General features: G+C 28.7%; 2 protein-coding genes across 2 annotated transcripts in view; one reads left to right on the forward strand and one right to left on the reverse strand.

Moving 5' to 3' along the window:
* LOC107447655 (UPAR/Ly6 domain-containing protein crok) overlaps positions 1 to 6,856 on the reverse strand; it is a 14,858-nt gene extending 8,002 nt beyond the window's left edge. Inside the window, exon 1 of the mRNA XM_043050195.2 lies at positions 6,680 to 6,856. Within this exon, the coding sequence (XP_042906129.1) occupies positions 6,680 to 6,740 (61 nt within the window). The 5' untranslated portion in view covers positions 6,741 to 6,856. The remainder of the gene's footprint in view (positions 1 to 6,679) is intronic.
* Positions 6,857 to 18,091: 11,235 nt separating this feature from the next.
* LOC107447650 (secretory 31) overlaps positions 18,092 to 22,970 on the forward strand; it is a gene marked incomplete in the record, with an annotated part of 78,665 nt that continues 73,786 nt past the window's right edge. The window contains 3 exon segments of the mRNA XM_071186572.1: positions 18,092 to 18,243; positions 20,694 to 20,816; positions 21,830 to 21,919. Coding sequence (XP_071042673.1) covers positions 20,704 to 20,816; positions 21,830 to 21,919 — 203 coding nt within the window.

A 22,970-nucleotide genomic window follows, 5' to 3' on the forward strand; every position in this document is an offset into this window, starting at 1 on the left:
TATATATATATACATATTCGTCGACTATGTAGCCAAATTAATATTTCTAAAGATATCTGATATGACGTGTTTATTTTGTTTAAGTGATTCGTTTAAAATGTTTTTCTATAATAGTAAATAATTTAAAATCAACGGTAATAAGAAAAATTAGTTATATATTCAAAGGTACTTGAAATGCACTTCAAGAAGAAGATCATGGATACCCACACCCATCATGACGTGTTAAAGTTGAGCTAAGTTTCTCCACCTAAGTTAGAAATGTTAGTATTTGAAGTTAATTAAATACAGCGGCGTAAAGCAGATCAAATTTGTTGAAATATAATTCCTTCTCGTCTTTTACGATTCATCATTTGCTAAAGTATTTTATTGTAACCATGATAACATTTTTGTTTTGTGTACCTGGCTGCATAATTAGTTTGTTTATGTTGGCTTCGTGCCTGACTTGGTGTTAAATAAAAAATATACAGAGAAATAATTTAAATCTCTGTGAAAGAATTTAAAATGTGCCACTTAGAAGGATTGATACTTGACGGGCTGGGCTTACTCGAAATAGAATGGATTGAACAGCTACTAACGGAAACAAATGCCAAGCATCAACAACCAATCAGTATCGAGATACCCACACTATATCCTTTTAATGGTACTGATTTGTTTAGGAGAAACTTAAAAAATAGCCATTCTATTCTTGATATCATCGTTTTTTAATTAATTTAGGTCATAAATGCAAATTGAAATAAGGGTAATAAGCCATTAGTACAAAAAGCCAAAATTCATAGAGTAAAAGTGCTTATTTCTTAAGAAGAACCCTAAAAATTTTGCCATTTTATTATTGGCGACAATGATATTTAAAAAGACTTGATAATAACTATTTTATTTGATAACCGATATTGAAAAAGTGACCCAATTTTGAGTTTACGTCTACCAATGTTGATACCAATCTAGAAGGCAAGCAAACCTCATTAAGCATATACGTTTCACAAAGAGCAAAACCACAAAAACATTTCACGGTTAGCCTGACGGCAAAGGGACTCTAACCCATGATTCGTCTACCACTGAGGATATTTTATGTCAGCACTGTGGTCGGTGCGAACCGGTTGCGGAATTCAAATCCCAGTCATAGCTGGAATTCGAACCAGGTTACCTCATTGAAAAGCGAGCGCTCTCTTCTCTAAGCCACCACGAGTCTGAATGAGTAGTCCCGCAGTGGACTGATCGTTAAGACACGGTTCCCAGCAGATCACCGAAGTCAAGCGTCACTGGATGAGGTCAGTGTGCGGGTGGATGACCACTTGGATTAGTCTGCGTAGGGACCGAGGGTGTGGGATATGGGTCCTCGTTAAACTGTTCTACCGTAAAGTGCTCGACTTCGTGTGCAGGTCGTCAGACTACCGAAGCGGGGGTGCCATCCCCTTTGCAGAGGATCAAAATTGTGATGGCATGTCTTCGGATTATCCTCAGGAATGTTTCCCAGACCGTCGCCAATAGCCCATTGCGCAGCTCTAGTGCGACTTAAATGAACTACAACAACAACAACTGATAATCTGTAATTAAAATAATTTATAAACAAAGTTTATTTAAAATTTATTTATTTTAATTCAAACATACTATGTATTTATATTGAAACTAAAACTATAGATTTAATTAATAATTAAGACAGTTTAAAATAAAAATGAATTTACGGTAGTTAGTGTGAGTGTTACTGAATTTTGAAGAATTACAACAAAATATTCTCCGTATTAACATTAACATTTCGAAGAATTAAAACATGATAATAAAAAATAGCTTCCCTAATATTATTTTATAAATAATAAATAAACAATTATAAACAAAGTATATTCTCCATTTTAAATATTCTCCATTTCGAAGAATTAAAACACGATAATAAAAAATAGCTTCCCTAATATTGTTTTATAAATAATAAATAAACAATTATAAACAAAGTCTATTTAAAATTTATTTATTTCAATGCAAACATACTATGTATTTATATTGAAACTAAAACTATGGATTAAATTAATGATTAAGATAGTTTAAAATAAAAATGAATTTACGGTTGTTAGTGTGAGTGTTACAGAATATTGAAGAATTACAACACAATATTCTCCGTATTAACATTAACATTTCGAAGAATTAAATACAATAAAAAATAATAAAAAGTAACTTCCCTAATATTATTTTATTAATAATTCATGAACAATTATAGACAAAGTTTATTTATATTTTAATTNATATTGAAACTAAAACTATGGATTAAATTAATGATTAAGATAGTTTAAAATAAAAATGAATTTACGGTTGTTAGTGTGAGTGTTACAGAATTTTGAAGAATTACAACACAATATTCTCCGTATTAGCATTAACATTTCGAAGAATTAAATACAATAAAAAATAATAAAAAGTAACTTTCCTAATATTATTTTATTAATAATTCATAAACAATTATAGAGAAAGTTTATTTATATTTTAATTATTTTAGATGAAGCATACTATTAATATTGAAACTAAAACTATAGACTTAATTAATAATTAAGATAGTTTAAAATAAAAAGGAATTAATGGTAGTTTCCCTCTATCCTTAAGAGTATAGAAGTTGAAACATGCTCCAATTGCATTAATCATGTCCATGTCTCTTTTAATCAGGGTTCGTGTTTTTTTTTTTTGTTGCTTTTTTTTAAAAAATCATAAAAATTAGATTTTTTTGATTTAAATTTGATTTTTTTTATTTAAATCAGATTTGTTTGATTTTTATTCAAATACACTGCAAGAACTTTATTTCATAACTAAAAAAACTTTATAAATGTTTAATCAAAATTAAATTAATATTAAAAATATATTATAAGAATATTTTAGAAGCTCTAACTACATAAAACAATATTTCATTATAACACATAGCTTTTTTATGCATAGTAACCATTTTGAAACAAATGCATGATTGAAATTTAAAGAATTCTTTAATTTTTAAAACAAAGCTTCAATTACAAAACCATAATTTTAATTTAAAATTGTGATTTCTTTTTTTTTTCTTTATTACAAAATAAATGTAACAGATTGTGTTTATTAATGTAGTCATTCATAAAAAAAATAAATAATCTATATATTTTTATATTAAAATATTCATTTTTAATCTTATACCAAAATAGATAAGTTAAGCTAAAAATAAATTTTAAAAATTCTATGTACTCATTGAATTTTTTTCCCACAAAATTTCTTTATAGAAAATCTGATAATGTCAAAGATACTGTAAACATAATATAAAAAAAAAACTCCAATGTTTACTTTAATCTCTACTTTCAATCTCAAGAATCAAAAGATTTTTAAAAATATAAATTCAAATGTTTTGGAATTTAACACATACCAAGAAAGAAAGTAATTTTGTTAGCTAAAATTAATTGATGCAGCAATCTATTTAAAATTCATTTTAAAACTTAGAAAAGAAATAATAAAAGTATCAATAATTTAAAACACTGTTTTTTTTAACTTTTTAACTCAATATATATCAGGGTTGGCAAGTTTTTGACACATGACGGTTTTTACCGGTTTATACCATGGTTTTTACCATCATGTCAAAAACCCCTCTGTCAAAAACTGTCAAAAACCCATAGTTTGAGTAAAACTGTATTTTTATTTGAGTTTAACTTCTTATCATTTAAAATTAATTTATTTTTGGGCAATAAAATTAGAAAAAAAGTTGTTAAAAGATATTTAAGAACAGGTTCTTGCATTTTCCCAACATGATTATATCAAAACATACTATTTGAAGTAAAATATTAGGATACTAAACAAAATTTTCAACATTTCCAAGCATCATTTTGTTTGTCATATTACATTACTGAAGAATGTCAAGTCATTCTTGACTTAGAGTTTGTTAGTAGTTACAAGTTTTGAAAGTTTTGTTTAGCTTATTTCTAATATTTAAGAAATGCCAAATTTTAAATTCTTCTTTTTAGTTCTTGAATTTATTAATAGTTCCAAGCTTTTTTGTTTGTTTGTTTATTTCTAACAATTAAGAAATGCAAATTTTTGAATCCTTTGCAAATCAAGCTATAATGATAAAAGCAAGTATCACTATTTTCAATAAGTATATTACAATATTTCTGCATGAGTGTATATCCTTCTCTAAGAATGCATGTATATAGTTGCAAAATCAATAGCAATCATTTACAACATTCATTTATAAAGGCAATTATGTGAAAATAATATATTGTCCGCTATATGCCATAAGTTAAAGAAAACAGTAGGTTTTTGACAGTTTTTACCGGTAAAAATACGGTTTTTACCACTGTCATGTCAAAAACCAGTTCTTGACGGCAAAAACCCAACCCTGAATATATATAGTATATAAAAAATCAGTTGATTTAAATCAATGATTTTTTTAATCATTTGATTTAAATAAAGCAGATTTAAATCAACAAACCCTGCTTTTAATTAAACGGATAATTTCAATTGTTTCAATTAAAAGGGAATTATGCTGTAATAAATAAAATGAAATTCTCCTGGAATGATAAGTAAATTAAACACTAGACTAACAATATTTTGCAGAAAATAAACATAAAACTATTCATTCATTTGTTTATTATTCAGAGTTCTCCCTACAGGTGCCTCACACTCTGAGTTTTCATATCCCACTGTTAAAATTTATCAAAATATGGTATCTGCTACACTTTAGATTTTCAAATTCATGACTTTCCATCACTCATTCCAAGAATTTTTCATGACTTAACGTTAACAAGTTACTATTTTCTCCGAAAAAAACACAACAATCAATTTAAAAAAGCATTATACAGTGAAACCTGATGAAATGTGATTTTTCTGTTCTCATTTTTCGGAATAAAAAAAAATGGATAAAATAAAAAATAAATAATAACAAAATTTCTGAAGTTAAAAAGATAATTCGTTCTATAAATGATTTTTTTTCTTTCATTTTCCGAAATAGCACCCTAATTTTTAACGAACACGATAAAAACATTTTATATTTTAATAAAATATGACTGTGAATGGGGATTTTGTTACAAATTCAGATATTCGGAACTACATGAAATTGGGGGGGGGGGAGGTAAATTCCATTTTAAAAATTAGACTTTTCATCGACCTAAATCCGTAACTTTCCATGATTTTTTTTAAATAATAGTTGAAATCCTGGCGAATTTTTTTCAATACCGAAATTCATAACTTTCCATGATTTTTCACGACTTTTCAGGTGCGCAGATACCCTGTACGTAATATTATTTAATAACTTAATTTAATCCGATAATTTTTAGATTTACCCTCTTATGCTATTTTATGTGTATATTTCACAAAATAATTCTCATTCATTATCAAAATAACAGAGAAATTCGAAGCTTTTGAAGAATAATTAAAGGCAAGCTGAAAGACAATCTCTTTGTATAGATTTTTTCAAAAAAAAGTAAGCTGTGTAATGGGTTAACAACTTTAAAGCTTTTTCTATAATTTAAACTGAAAATTACGAGAAAATAAACATTTAAAGGTGCATTTTTAAGTAAAAGGTATTTATTTAGGAAAAACTAATGGTAAAATTTAAAACCACTAAAAAAGTCATTCAATCCCTTCCCCCGTATAAAAATTGTGAGTATCTCTGGGGACCAAATATCATGCGAATTTTAACTATATAACTAGACTACAAAAGGGAAATCTTACTGAAATAAATGAATCAAATTACAAATTGGAGCTAAATAATTATTAGTCACTAAATAAAGTGGACTTATAATTAAAACAGTTGGTTAAGAAAACAACTAAGAAAATAAAGTAAAAAGGCAGGGTTTTTAAGGGATGACGGCTTATTTTTACAAAAAGGCACAAAGGGCGCATTTAAAGGGTTCAAGGGCAAGCGGGGCGGACAGCCCTTCTAAAAAACTTTAGGCAAAATACTGTATTATTAAAACATTTCAAGAGAGTCACTCAGTTGAAATATTCCTTAAAACATCAAAAAATATTCATTTGTGAATTATTTATAATCTTAAAAATTATAAAGTTATATTGTAACTTTCATCATCGATGATTTGAGGCAAAAATTCTTTTTTTTTTTTTCTTTTTTGTTGTTGTTAACGATTTTTGAATTACAGGTCATTTCGATTAAATTTAAATTGGACATTTATTTCTAATGAAAACGTAAACATTATCTTCGTTTGTTTATTCGTGATAAGTCTTTTGATTGAAAACAACAAAAGAATTTGTAATTATAAAAGAAATTTTAATTATTTGCTTAAAAACTTTGAATGACACGTTGTTAAATTTAAATAAATACCAGTATCATTGTTACACAAGTTATGGAAAGTAAAAACATTGTTACTTAATTTTTGTCATAAGCCTTCATTTTCTAAATCATAATGGGGTCTATTTTTTTTGGGGTTATTTTTTTTTTCTTTAGTGAGGGCTTCGAATGTAAATGTAAACAAACCACACCCATGCAACTTGAGACAAATTCGAACAATTTTGGTAGAGTTCTTAAATAAAATATTTTTAAAAAGGCCTAAATTTTAACGACAGAAAATATATATAAAACTTTGCTTGAGGTATTTCATCCCTAACAGTCTGGGTGCGCCGCGCAGGTAAGGTAAAAAAACGCTCACCTGTTCGAATCGAACAGACGCCATTGTAAAGGGAGGGAACTGCCGGTGAATAAGTTTTCGAACATTTAGTAATTAATAAATAAAAATCTTACCGTTTTTGATTAGAAAGATCACACCTAAGGCTGTTATTACAAATAATATCCCAGCCTTCATTGTTAATTCTTATTAGCTAGGCCGTTAGCATCGAACTTCATAAATCCGTTACCATAGCAATCAGAAACGAAGCGATCATGTCTACTCTATGAAATTGCGTCACCTATTAAGGGACCGTTTAGGAAGTGCTTAATATCTTTTTTAGGTCAACGTTTTTGCCAAGTGCTTCAACGCTAGTTAAGCTTATTTAAGCTCTTCAACATTATTTACGGTAGAAACAAACAAAAAAAAGAATTTATTTTTTCTTTTGTAAAATGTGATTAGTAATTGATAGAAATAAATGAGGGTCTGAACTTTTTCCAAAATTAAAAAAAAATTTCATTTTTTATATTTTTATTGATTTACTCAATTAAAAAAAAAAGGCAGTAACAGTCACATATTACAAATGAAAATTTAAGTAATTGATTACCTTTTTTTCAAATGTGGTTTTTCTTCATTCTTTATTTTTGCTCCAGACATTGTTTCTAGCACTGCTTAATATTTCAGCTTTAGAACATAGTTTCAGCATTTTTTACTTTGAGTTTATTTCGAATAGCAACAGCGAAAAATGGTGGGGCAACGAAATTTAATTTCATTGGATCAAATGGAAATCTAGTCATCTGTAAAAGCTTATAAGACAATATTTTCAAGTTCGCGATGATCCCCCATATTTTGAGAGTCGCAAATCTAACTCCGTCGAAAAAAATGCTTGTTTATTAGAAAGAAGAAAAAAAAGAGTACGTTAATGCGTAGTAGTTAACACAGATTTGCGTACCATATTTAAGATTAGGTTATCTTTTGATCCTTTTGGGGCTTAGAATAATCAATGTTCGAATCTGTAATCCAGAAGACAGAGGAACTCTTAGATCAAGTTAATTCTGACTGTTGATTATTCGTGGAGGACTTTTTCTCAGAAATCATGTAACCTCACGGCAATCTTGTGTCAGAATTTTATTGTCACCAAAATGTTCGCATTGAAAACCTTTTTTCAATAAAGCAAAAATATTGCGGTTTTGAACCTTTTATCCTAAAATAGTTGAAAATTATACTTAAAGTTCTTTTTTAAAGTATTGTTACTTAGGTAAAATGGTCACTTAGTTTTTTAGCTGACGTTTAGCTGACGTTTTTTTGTCCATTAAAATTTCATGACAAGATGGATTTTAGCTGAGCATACAAGACGTTGCGAAAAGAAACCTTATAATTATCTGGATTTAAGATTATTTTCACCTTGAGACTAGCTTTATTCAAGGATTTTTTTCACGCTTGAAAACTCTAAGTCAACCTCGATTTAAGGTTTTTATACAGAAGGTTGTTTTCCAAGGTTTTGGATGAGGGTAATGTGCGTAGAATAGAGCAGATAGTCGCAGATCTCGTTTTAGAGTTGGAAGGTTTATACATAAACCGCATAAAAACCTTTTAAGATTTAGATTAAAAGGTTTTTGCTGAGTGAAAATAAACCATATTTTGCTATCTGGGTTGATGGAACTAACCCGTTATTTGAGTTACATGGAGAGGAAAACCTCCCACTGTAAGCCCGACTAGCAAGGGGATTCTAACCTTTGATCCATCTAACTAACTCAGTGGCGCGACAGCCCATTAAGAGGGCCAAGGCCGATTGTGCCCATCTCAGTTTTCTTGACCTTGGGCTCTGGGGTGCAGGAGCATATGTTCCGGTCAGGTGGTCAGCCGAACGCGGAACCCCCAGTGTTAGTTCCCAAGCATGCTTGGTACTCATTTTATCGACCCACTGAAGGGATGAAAGGCTGAGTCGGCCTTGCCCGTCCCAAGGATCGAACCAAGGACCTGTGGCACGACAGCGCGAAGCGCTACCGCTCAGCCACCGGGCTTCTTGATCCATCTAACATTGAAGATATTTTACGTCAGAACTGTGGCCGATGGAAGAGAAATCGTGTCGAACATGGCTCACTTTATTGAGAGGCAATCACTCTATCTAGATCTAGAGAGCACATCTATTTTCTAGAAATCGAAAGAGTTGAAATTGTCATTTGCTTAGAGTTTCGGTTGAAAGTTGAATAAAAAAAAAAATAATAAATTCCTTATGCTGAAAATAGGGTGATTAACTCTGCTTGTGACAGAGTTGGCATGATTTAAATCACTCGATTAAAATCACAATTTAAATCACTTGATTATTTTTTTAAAAAAAGTCATAGGTTTTTTTTAAAAATTATCATTCGTTGAAAGCAAGTGATTTTTTTTTAAATAATTAGTATAAGACTATGACATTTTTAGACTTTATAATTAATAATTCTATTCTTTTAGTTGCGATTTTTTGAAGTCTGATTGAATTGACATTGAAGGTTTTATACTAAGAAAGAATTTAAGTGGGATAAATGAATCAAAATAAACTAAAGAAAATTGAAAAAACGAATGATATGAACAAACGAATTTTAAAAAATTTTAAAAAAAACCTTAAAAATGCAAAAATTTCATGTAACTGTATGTAAAATAATTTGTTGTAATAAACATATTTCAATTATACTTATTTAGTTCTTATGTTTTTTTTAAATAATACACAAGTTCTTTCAAAACTTATTAAGTGACGTACTTACAAGTGCTTTCAAAACTTATTAAGTGACGTACTTACAAGTGCTTTCAAAACTTATTAAGTGTCGTACTAACAAGTGCTTTCAAAACTAATAGCATATCAATAATGAATAAAGATTTGTTCTACTCGTAGAAACTTGGTATTAATTTTTCTCCTTTTATGTTTTCTGGTCTAATCTAATTTACTTTTCATTAGATATCTAATTGACAAATTGTCTTCTTCCTTTCCTTAAAATTCTACAGAATGCTGAGTTTGAATAAAAGTAATAATCGTTTTATGTATTCATTAATTACTTTGGAAAAATTAAATATTTTTAACCATTTTACTTAGAAATAATAACTAGTTTAACGTTAATATTGTTTTTAAAACACAATTATAGGTATTATCAAATAATTGTGGCTTGGTTGAAAAATGTTTAAAAAAAATTATTATTATTATTATTTGATTTAAATAAAAGGATATGATTTAATCGATACATTCGATTCATTTATTTTTTAAAATCATGATTGCTGCCAACCCTAGCTTGTAACAAGAATTTAAGTGTTCCATCAAATCGGAAAACGGCACAAATATTGTTTGCAAACTTTCAAAAATATAAAACTTATTAAGGGGTAGTTCGAGATATCTAATTTTAAATTAAAAAAAACTATTCATAAATTATTATTATTATTGAGTCAATCTAAAAAAAATGTCTTTACCTTACTGTATCTCTTCAGATACCATAATAATTTAATAAAATATTCTTAATAGCAAAGTGTGACTTCTTAATTCGAAGGGATATTATTTAATTTGGAATGTTCCAGTAATTCCTGGTGTCAGTTAGAAAGCGGAAATCGACACAGAGTCACGAGATATCTCAGTAATTATTATTTGTAAAATACGTATGTCATTTCCGGAAAGGAAATTGCTAATCGGATATTTTAAAAAAATCAAAATCAAAATAATATTTTTAAAAACCACGTTTTTGTAGTGCAGAATAATAATTAAAAAACAAAAATTGGAAAAACGTGGGGAGCATGAAATACATAACAGTAACAGTATGTGTGCTCATGAGAATATGTGTATGTATATCTGTAATTGTATCTGAATGTGGATGTGCATGTGTATGAGTAAGAAAATGTGTATATGTACTGTTATGTATTTCATGCTCCCCACTTTTTTCGTTTTTCAAATTTTTGTTTTTTAATTATTATTCTCCTCTACAAAAACGTGGTTTTTAAAAATAGTATTTCGATTTTTATTTTTTTATTTTTTGTACTCACTACCAAAATCTCAAGTTTTTCACAAAACTTTTCAATTGACATGTGACACTCATTTGAAATAATCGAATCGACAACAATCGTGAAAATATTAATTTTTCTTTAATTTTAATTTGTTTTGTATGCCTTATTTTCTCTTCATTTTCATGCATTGTCATCCAATCCTGAACTATGTGCCAAATTTGAAGTCTGTAGATAGTCGGGAAGTTAGTTTAAAATCAATTACAATATTCCACCCGAACAGACATACACGAAGACAAGTTGATATAAACTTGGTAAAAAAGAAAAAAAAAGGAAAAAAGAAAGAAAGAAAACACTTCATGGGACGTACATATTATATAAATTTATACCTTTTTTTTTACCATTTAATGTCTTTCTTATAATTAAGCTAGTAGGAAAATCTCGAGAACAATGTATTGTCATAAAATTTAGAAAAGAACCGCAAGAAGGCTTTATTTTTTCTGCAAAATGCTTTCGAATAAAAACGAATAAACAGTATTTTATAAGTATTTCAGCTTAATATTAAGCTAAGGTAAAATAGATAAAAGCATGCACCCTTTGTGGTAAGCAAAATAAAAAAAATTTTTAATGAAAGCAACAACAATAATAACAGGTATAAACAGTAATAAAATTATTGATGACCTAGAATGTAATCATTTTAGAATACATGATTTTAACAGTATTAAAATTAATATTTTAGTCATAGTAGATGATTTAAGACTACAAAAAGAAAAGCTTTCATATTTTTAGACAAAAAAATTTCACCATACGGGCTAAGCCAGGCATTCACAGATTAACTTTAATAATTCCTCTACTTTCTCACTTTTTCACATTAAAGATAAGCGTGCAAATCTAGGTAAAACGGGAATCTGATAAAGCTTCTCTTTATTAGATGTAAATGTTTAATGTAAATTTATTACTAAACAGGAAAAAGATTTTAATAAAAATTACAGTAGTAAACCAATGAAAGATTTTGCTTTCTCACTTAAAGATAATGGTGTTTATAAGCTTCAAAATCTTTTCTTTTAATAATTTACACTTTAAAAATTCGTTGTTCTGATCTTTGAAAAGCCAAAATGAGTCAAATTTCACCTAATCAAAAGAAAAATTGAGATAACTTATATTCTATTCAAATTTCCTAATATACTTAAATTTCATAATATATTTGACAATTTAAAGAATTTGCTTCCATTAAAAGATTTTAGCATAAATAAAAACTAGAAATATAATAAAACTCTTAATAGAACTATTTTTCAAATATATTAGCAAAAATTTAATGAAAATTTATATATCCGATCATGAATGTCACTGTAAAGAAGACAAATATTGTTATTTTGTTGATAAACATCGTAAACATTTTATTACTGGTAATTTAAACATTATATAAAAATTGGAACAAAAGAAAATGCATCGTTGAAAAGCACAAAATTTAGACCTGTTTTCCACGTATCAATTATTAAAATTCCAAAATACTTTCTTAATGATCTCAATAGTTTTTGCCTAAAAGATATCAAATAGATTCTCCTTATCTTTAGGTACGTTAACAGAATGGAAATGTGCTCTTTATTTTTAATAATAAGTGGAATTTAACTAACAATAACTGTTCAACAGTTTTTTCTAAAACTGATTGAGTAATTAAGCAATTAACCCTGTTCAGTATCTTAGAAATATAACGCCAACTTGGCATCATTGTCTTAGCATCCTCTCCACCGTTTCTTGTAACCCCATAAGAGTTGAAAATTAGTTGTTGATCTTATAGCTTAGCGTGCTCGTAGCACCAATCATAATAAAAGTCTTAAATACAGTCCAATCGCTATTTTATTCTATTGTTATCAAACGAACCAACATAGAATACAAATCAATTAGTAACGAACAAACCCCATAGAAAAAGCTAACAATAACTATGCTATCTTCTGCAAAATATTCGATGTTGAACTTTTAAATAAGGAATTAAAAAATTTTAAAAATTTTAAGCTTAGCTATATAAATAATAATATTATCTTTGAAATTTTTTTTAAGCTTTCTATAAGATATTAAACATTCAAATTAGTAATGTACAACTTCCTTACCAGTCCAAAGTTTCATAAAATTCCTATAAAATTTAGAACAAGCACTTGTGGGTCTATTACTTGCCTAACTAAACCTGGCACTATTTTCTCTTACTACTTAAATAAAACTATTAACAATATTGTCAACGAAGGCTTTTTTTGTTTGTTTTGGATTATCACTAATAATCAACCTATTTAAGAATATATTAAACGAAACAAAATTAATTCTATTATGACTTTTGTTTTCCAAGATCGCTTCATTAGCATTCACTAAAAGATGTTCATTTGAGTTATTACTATGATTATAAAAGTATCCTTAATTGCGATTTTGATGATTGGGAAATTCTAATTAATTTATGTCTTTCTAATAATTATCTTTACAATTGTAAATTATTTTTTATTTATTTTTTCTGAATAGGTGGATTACCAAAAGAATCTAATTTTTCCTCATTTCTAGCTAATTTATTTTAACACTTTTATGAAAAAATTATATTCGTAATATAAAATTTGTTTTCAGATTTATTGATGATTTAATTATCTTTGAGTTTTAAAACTATACACTATTGTTAAATAGTATTTATTCCGAGAGTTTAATCTTGCTTCGCAATCATGACGATAACATTAATTTTTATTTCTAGAATTTAAGATTTGAAAGAAAAGAAAATATCTGCATTATTGAGAAGAAATGTAAATGAACTAATTACAGGGAGTTCTAATGTTTCCAGAATATTTATTTAAATATTATTTTCAATCAAATAAATAGAATTAAAAGAATTTGTAGCAATGTTTATTTATCAAAAAAAAATTAGACAAATTTGATTTTAAAAATGGATATTTAGAATAATGTAATTAGAATCTATAAAAAAAGAAAAATGAGTTAATTGTGTGTTAAAACTATTATTGAATTAACTTACACAAAGAATTTTTTTTTATCTGAATAGATATTTTTACAATGTGCAAATCCAATTTAGGCGATTAGCTAAAAGTCTTCAAATATTTAATACAGAATTTTTCAATAAATATTAATAATTTCTCTAAGAATAATCAAGACTAATATATCATAATTAAAATTTTACCTTTTGTTATTTATGAACTTTGAATTATCCAGGATAGTATAATTGCCTTGCGCAAATCCAGTTTCGGGCCAATCCAAGGTAACTGACAAATCAAATGTGGTTGATTCTGTACTTCAGTAAGAACGAGCCATTAAATACATCTCACTATCTTCTCTATTTGCGCCTTCATTTTCAAATTTTGGCAAACTAGTTGCGAAATTATTTTTAAATCATTTGTGTAATAAGTCAGTAAGTAAAAGGATGTTGAAATTCGCTTCCCGCTTAATATGTACCTACATTTTGTATTTCATTCTGCATTTTTCTTGCATTTTTGTTTTCATTTTGTATATTTTACTTAATTGCTTTATTTTCATGTCAATTTTTTTAGTGATCCTCTAATAATTGTATTGACATGTTTTGCTTTGGTTTTCTTAATATATTATTAGAAAGCACTTTTTTGAGGATATAATCGGACGACGAGATTATTTTGTTCTTCAAATTTTCATTTTATTCATTAATTACATTTTATTTATTACTAATTTCTTTTTCTTTTCTTCAAAATAATATTTTTTCCTTGTTTTCTTTGTTAATCTCCCTTTTATTTAATTATATATATATATATATATATATACACACATATAATACATACAAACAAAAATACTTGTTTAACCTGAAAATAATTCCAAAAGAAAAATACATTGCCACAAAAAAATACAAGAACTACATATTTTATAATTTAGAGCACTTGACCCTGGGCTCTCCCCAAACAAAATTTGTGTATTTGAAATATTTAATTCTATTCAATATTTCAAGGAATATTTTTAAGAAATATAGTTAAAAACCAGTTAATTACTTACAAATAGGTAACTCAAAATATACTACATTAGGATTGAAATCAATAAATACAATAATATTTTGCCAGTACATCAATTTACCCTTAACATTTTTGTTCCCGATCCTGCATCAGATAGGAATTAGTGCCAACGCTAAATAAACAATTTTGTATACAGAGTGATGTTACAATTGCCAGTCACACAATCACAGGAAAGAAATTCTCCCCTTCATTCAACCATTTCTACTGTGGACAATAACTATTAATTCCTCTTCTTGTGACCAGCACTCAACATGTTAAATATCTTAGCTAGTAGCATAATAAACTTAACTCAGTGGAGCGACAGCCCATTGAGGGTCAAGGCCTACTGTGCCCATCTCAGTTTGGTAGCATAATACTGTATCTTAAAACTCAACTATATTTAAACAAGGAGCTTCATTTNTTTAATTTGAGGTTTAAACTGAATAGTTTCCTTAAAGACTAAAGTCACTTTAGTGTAAGTGTTTGACTATGAAAATGGGCGTAGTAAAATAAAACAACGAAAAAATATGACAAAAAATTTATTTTCGACATCAAATAAAATAGACTATTAACGTACAATATAAGTCATAAATTCCAGTGGAGAAGCAAGATGTAGAAGTTACTTCTTATATTAGTTTACTGTTTCTTCCTGTAATCAAAGTTTACAGCTTTGCTATAATTTGATTTTTAATAGTTTGCTATAATTTGATTTTTTTCGAATAGTTGAATTTGGCGCCCCTTAAATTGGGCACCTGCGTGCGGGGCATTCGCTGCATACCCTCCAGGAACGCACTGACTTCGAGTTCGATTAGTGTAATTCGAAGGAATGGGTCAGATCCGCAACTTTCTTTCGAGGGACAGTTGTCGATAAGATTAACAGAGAAAAGTAAGGAATTCGGTTGTTACGCCGAAGAAAATAACAATAGCTTTTGAGTTCGCTGACATCCCTGCTCGACAGATTGTCGTTTGCGAAGGGACAGCAGCAAAAGACTGAAAGGGTGAATTAATCAAGTTAAAAAGAAATGAACCAAAATCGTACTTGGAATAGCCATTAAAAGCAGTCAGATTGACATCAAAGCAGAGCCGTTTTTAAGGATGGGTACCAATCAACAAAATTGGAAAATTGGTACTTGCCGCAGAGTTATTACTCAATAAAGGTGGACTCATGGGATAGAGCATTCTCCTCTGAATGAGGTGCACCGAGTTCGAATCCCAGTGATGGCTGATCGATATGAATTCCACATCCGGCTTTTACCGACCACAGTGCTGACGTAAAATATTCTCAGTGGTAGGCGGATCATGAATTAGAGTTCCCTTGGTATCAGACTAACCGTGGGAGGATTTCGCGGTTTTCCTCTCCGTGTAACTCAAATGCGGGGTAATTCCATCAAAATGTCCTCCACGAAGGCAAAAATTTCTTCCACTACTTGATCCAGGAGTTCTCTTGTCTGCTGGATTGGGTTCAAAATTACAAGGCTACGGAGTTCATTAGTAGTAGTAAACTCGAAATCTGGTGGCCTGCTCAATGACTGTTATAAAATAAACTAGTAATTTGGCCATGATAGCTTGGTTGATGGTAGGGCTATGGACTCCTGTTCGTGAGAATGGGAGTTCGAATTGAGCCGGCCCAAGTATAAAATGGTGACTGGTGCATGTTAAATCTGCCGGGGTCATAAGCTGCGAGTTCTCTTAACAATTCTATACCTCTGAGTATTGATCCAGGAGTTTCCTTGTCTTCTGAATTGGTTTTAATATGTCAAGGCTACGTAGTTAAACATTGGCTCAAAATTGAGTCAGTCTTTCAACGGCGATTATAAAAAAAAACTAATAATCAAACTGCATTTTCTTGTATTTTTTATAACTCCTTGCATATTTTCTACACACCTTCATAATCTTATGTTTCTAAGTCTAACAGATTTTGATCTGCAAAGCAAAATGTATGTCTTACAGGAAATTGATTTTGATGATGCGATAGAAGATTCGCCTCTCAAAAAGCGCGAAAAATATAGTTACCTTAAATTTTCGATAAAAAATAATGTATATAAGCTTTTATAATTAATTTATATGTTTTTTATTCCTAAAATAAAAAAAATTTAAGAATTATTCAAAAAAAGAATTTTTTTCTCTAAATTTACTCATAAAGGGCCCCCAGATAATAACAGGCCCAAGACCCCTATAAACGTAAAAACTGCTCTGCATCAAGAACAAACAATTAACGGAAGGTCAGATCCAAAGGAGAAAATACCGAAGATGTTGAAAAAATAAATCCTTCAGAATTAAACTCAAAGTAAAGAGGTTGAGAAAAACACAAAAAGTGAAGTGTATTGTTGTATTTCTTCTTGTTGTAAAGTGAAGGTAAGTGTTGTATTTGTTCCAGCGCTCATTGGTTCAACGAACGCGTTCTCTCTAAGGTACTTGTGGCTAGTGCTAATCTCTGTTCCATACTTCTAATTGGCTTCATTTAAATTCATACAACTAGAGCAGCGGTGGCTCTGTGGATAGAGCGCTTGCTTCTCTATGATGTGTCTCAGATTCGAATCCCAGACTTACGAATTCAGCTACCTACTCGCTCCGACCACAGTGCTGACATGAAATATTCTCAGTGGTAGACGGATCATGGTTAAGAGGCATGTTATTGCTGCTGCTTGTATTTATTGTTTTTATGGGCAAAATCAATCTTAATGAATCTGAGTGAAACTTATGAAAATAATAATAAAATTATAAGGCATAAAATTTACAACTACTCTACCTAAGCAAAGAAATCTCCCGATAAATCGAGTTATCGGCAGGTATGTACTGTACAAGCATTTATGAAACATGCTAATTTAACCTTTCAAATGAAATTCAGAAAGAAAAAAAACTTTTCTACATTGATTTGACTATTTTTACCCTAATAAATATGTTTTTAAACTACATTATTTACATTAAGTTGCTCAAAGACATTTTTACCATAATTTATATAAAAATATGATAAAAATTAAATTTTTTCAACTATTTCAGCTACTCTACATTTACTTCTTTTTACTCAAAGGGGGAAATCCAAATGAACGAATTTCAATTGTTAAATTGTTCTACATCCATATTTTAATAATAAGGAAATTTGAAAGGAACAAAAACGTATACAAAATATGTATTCAGTATTTAGCACTGCTGTATGAAAACATTTTGAAAAACTTGCAATCGCAATACTCGAATACGCAATTGGGACAATTCGCGATCGCACTACTCAAATACGCAATTGGGAAGAAGACCATTTCCATGTCTAGAGCTTCCATCTCCTCAGCTCAGATCAGATGTAAGGCGATGTAAGATGTATGGGGATGTATTACGATATTTCCCCCTTTCATAATATTTTTGCAATTTTGATTATTCAAAATATATTTTAAAATTTCCTTGATGCCTACATTAGGCACATTGTTTAATGCAGTCTTGAGTGTCATATATTTTCCAAGCTTATAAAATTTTAATCGGTTTGAAAATTAGGACAGAAATAAATGCACTGTCTCCTCCTTAACATTAGAAAGAGCTATCTTTAGCCCATTTTAATCGCCAATTGCATGCAACGAGAATGCTCCATGAAACCGTAACCTGCTCTTGGCTGCCATGGGTTGTAGTCAAAATACTATTTTGCCTTTTGCAGAATGGCAACAAAACTTTTAAGCAGAAATAATAAAATTTCGATTTGGTGTTTATTTATAATACGTGAACATTTGAATGCCACGTTAGGAAGGCTGCGAAAGCTAGTAGGTATATTCTGTATGAAAAGAAAAGCATTTTTTATTTAGCTAATAATAATAATACTTCAGTTTATTTTTTACTGTTTGATAATTTCCATTTTGAAGCCAATTTGTTATGTTTTGTGACACGGCAAAGCCACGTCATTAGTGACAAGCCGGTCAGATTCTCATCAGCAATCTTTATCTTTTTCCTAGAATTGTTCATCTTTTATGTCATTGTTCAGTAATTATACACAATTATTTCGACATAATAAATTCATTTGAGTTGTTTAATTATTATTTTTTTCTTATTGTACTATTCTAATGATATATTAGGTACTTGAACGGCATATGACACCTATATGTTTAATTAAGTCATCTAATGTATCATATGTGTTATATTTCCGTATATCAACTTAACACCATCATAAATGTTCTGCAATCTCATTCAAAATTGATTAAAATTTGCTGTGTGTTGCAGATATTTTATTTATAAACACTGTTGGGTAATACCTTGTTTTGGGATTTAACGAATTATTAATTATTTTCCTTTTTAGGGCAATTCCATCATTTAAGAATGTCTTATTTGCACGTTTTAAAATCATATAGCTCTGTAAAGAAAATAAAAAAAATTCTAGTAGGGTGACCCTGGGTAATTCATGATCACTCTGTTTCTTGGGTAAATAATGATCACCTAAGTTTTATTTTAAAAAAATTATTTTTTTTTAAAATTTGAGACATGGACAAGAATGCTTGTACACTTTACTAAAGTATAACTACATTTAGTTAATAATAGTTTTTTGTTTAATCTAACAAAATAAGTATCTTTTAAACTGCTCTCTGTATTTTCCATTTCAAAGATGGGTTTCAAAATGTGCACATTTCTGCAAAGATCCCCCTCGTTCTCTTAATAATAAATATTTTGAGTTACTTTCTTTTTCTTTGATATAAAAATTTTGTAAGCTTTTGTTTAATTGTTTCACATCTACTGTAAACATTATAATTGATTATAGGAAACTATATCAAATGTTGCCCCCAACAGATGGGGTAATTATTGATCACTGGGGTAATTCCTGATCATTGTCATTTATTCTTATAAATAGTTTAAAAAATAGCTAATAAATAGTTAATTTTCTTTTCTTAAATAACAGTTCATATTTATTAAGTGGAACAACTATAAAATATATTTTAACTATAATCACAAAATTTGTTTTTAACTGTATACAAGACAAATGTGCTCTGATATGCACCATTTCTAGCTTGTCTTACCTTGCTTCTATCTTAATTTTATGTGTGTACATTGTTAGAATAATTTTTAAGTTGATAAATTAACCTAATATAAATATGGTGAGAAATTATAAGCCTAAAAAGGATACTAAGCTTCTAGAAAGCAAAAATAGTGAATTTCTTTTAATGATTGAAAATGAAAATTTCAGTGTGAGAGCTGCTGCCAGAGCTGAAGAGTTAATCTTTATTCCTGCTTTTAAATAAAACGTTTTATTAGCAGCTTAAACATATCTTTTTGGTTTATTTGTTTGATCTTAATGTCTTATTTGTTAATTACCATTGTATAATTATTTTTAAACAGCCCATTTACTATAAAAACTGGTGATCAGTAATTACCCCAGAAATGATCAAGAATTACCCCGGAAATGATCAAGAGAAGGGGTAATTCCTGATCACTAAAAATTTAAGATCTTTTAAATTCTAATTAGATTTTCAAACAAAAGAAGGTAGAATAGGACTCATCTCATATAGCTTCAAACTTCCAGTAAATATTAAAATTCTATCTTGAATAGTTTTTTCACAAAATAGATGTTTGCATTTTTTGATCAATAATTATCCCAGGTCACCCTAATTTAACTTTCCTCAAAATAACTCCTGGTGGCATTTAAACCTACTCAAATTAACTACAGTAACTTCAACATGTAGTTAAGAAATAAACTCAGAAACTTAAAATTAAAAACGGGTCGAAATTCCCTTTTCTTTGAGTTTTTATTTTAAAAAGAAAAATGTTGTTGAAGTTGAAACTTAAAAGAAAGTTGTTAAAACCACTCGTAACCACTATTGGACAACTTCTACATATTTTTTTAAATAGACTCTGCCCTTATTAAATAGAATGCCTTTTCCGCATTGGTGATTGTAGATAACGCAAATAGGTACCGAAATATTGGGGGTGTTTCCGTATTGTGATCTGTCGTACCAACTACAATCACCAAAGTGTCAAATAGATTTTAAACTTGTAATTTTTTTTTGAAAAACTATGTAGGTGTTTACCCAAGGGTGGCCCTTTCTGCAACGTTATTTTTAGTTTCTCGTGAGCCACAGCTTAGAAGTTGGCATGACTTGGGGATTATTCTGCCACAGAACATGATGGGAAAATCTCCCCCAAAATATCATTTGAATTATCTCCTTATTAAGTTCTGCATTGTATTGTAATTCAAATAAGTTTTGTTTTGAATTATTTTTGTTTTTAGATTTTCTACAATGAAGGTTAAAGAAATTGACAGAACAGCTAATATAGCATGGTCTCCAGCTGCTCATCATCCAATTTACTTAGCTGCTGGAACTGCTGCTCAGCAATTAGATGCTACTTTTAAGTAATTTTTTTTATAAAAATTTTTAGAAATTTTAATTTTATAGTTTGTTTACGATAAATGTGGGTGAAATTAATTTTAAAAGAAATAGTCAGGGTTAGCATTTTTGATTTATTTTCCTAACTGTTTGATTTTATTTTCATAATTGTAATATAGATTAGGTACAACATCTGTGCCTTAAAAAAATAAAGTACACCAAATTATATAAACCTAATATTTATAATATTAATTTAAAAAGTATAGGCTTACATAATTTGTCATCTTCCATGATATTGAGCTTTTATATTTTTTTGCAGAAACATATATTTTATTGTTTTACTCTATATAAATAATTTATATCTTTATTTCATTTTTAAATAAATCTTAAATTTGATATACTTTGATCCTTTTTCAGTTAAAAATTTCCCTTATTTCAAAAAAAAAGACAAAATAAATAAAAAAAGTGTTTTGAGATTTAAATCTTTTAATAGATCTTTTGATAATTTGAAAGCTCAATCAAGTGATCAGCTATCTGGTGTTATAAAAATATATGTATAAGCTGAGGAAATATTTGAATATACCATATTCAAATATTTAATGGAATTAATTTGAATTACCTGGAGTTAATTGAAATGCCCTAATTTCAGTGTTATCAAAATGTATTGACATTGGTTTAGAAACCACTTATAAAATTATGATACTAGTTACGCAATTTTTTTTAAGAACTATATTTAAAAAAATTTTATTCTGAAATTTATATTTACTCAAGTATAAATTTCCTAAAATGTAAACAAATTGGTTTGGGTTGTTGTCTGGTTTAACAGCTATTGAATTTTGTCAAATTATTTTGATATTCCAATTCAATTGTTATTAGTATGTATAATTCAAAAAGTTTTTTAATGTTATTTTGTTATTAGAAAACTTGTTTCCCCCCCTAAAGTTAGTTATAGTTAAGTTATATATTCTATGGAATTAATTTAAGAATATATTGTGAATGTTACGTTCTACCTATATATTAATATTCATTGTTTTTATAGCACTACTGCTGCTTTAGAAATATATGCCCTGAACTTAACTGAACCTGGACTTGACATGTGTATGAAAGGCAGTGTTGTCTCTGATTATCGGTATGAAATTAAATGTTGTATAGATTTTTTAAATTGATTTGTTATTTATTTGTTCCATTTGTGTTATTTAATTTCTCTTTATTTATAACTTTTTAATTTATTGTTATAACTGTATTATTTAATGATTTAGAAGTAGACTAAATTTTAATGCGGACCAAGTTAGGACCTGTAAACATACAAAAATTACTTGATTTTAAAAAGAAATGAAAGATTATTTTTGGTTGTAATTTTTAGTCTAACTATAGAAACGAAATATATGTATATACAATTGGTACTATTTAACAAAGTCGCTAAATCCCGAAAAAAAGTTCGTTAAATTGAAAATCAATGTTTGAAATACTTACACAACACAAAACGGGCATTAAATTTATAAACACTAGAAATAATCAAAATTGCAATGGATATACCTTTATCTTGTAAATTATTATCGATTATTTATTTTTGAATCTTAACCAGCGTTTTCACTACAGCGTGAGAATCTAGCGTATTTTTTCTTTTCTCGCAATAAAAAATTATTAACGCTGGAAGTTCGCGCACTCTATTAATCAATTTCAAAATGCGCGAATTTTGGAAAAAATTTCGTCTTTTGCCATTTTGAATAAAATCCGTTTCACTTTTCTTCCTTGATCTTTCATTATTTTGAACATTGGTCCTTGTTATCTAGCTTCCCTATTTACCAGTATTGTTCAGAACCGGCGCGAACAGCAGAACACCCCCCCCCACCGAACCATGGAACCCCATTCAGAGCACATTTCTCTGCAACCACGTGTTCACCGTAGGTAAGGTTTCTTCATGTAAGACGTTTACATTTTTTGTGCATGAATGTAAGATGGACAAATACCTTGTTAAGGCGACATCTTCTACTCCGTAACGGACAAATGAAAATGAAACAAATGTCGGTAGAAACGGTCAAAACGAAACAAATACGGATATTTTTCAGCCAAATAAATATAATAGCTGATAAAAAAACAGATATAGGACATTTTCCACATGATGATGATGCAGCAAAAAATTTCAATTAGAAGATGTTAAAAATGTTTTATAATTAAAG

This window comes from Parasteatoda tepidariorum, chromosome 10, assembly GCF_043381705.1.
Source record: "Parasteatoda tepidariorum isolate YZ-2023 chromosome 10, CAS_Ptep_4.0, whole genome shotgun sequence".
NCBI lineage: Eukaryota > Metazoa > Arthropoda > Arachnida > Araneae > Theridiidae > Parasteatoda > Parasteatoda tepidariorum.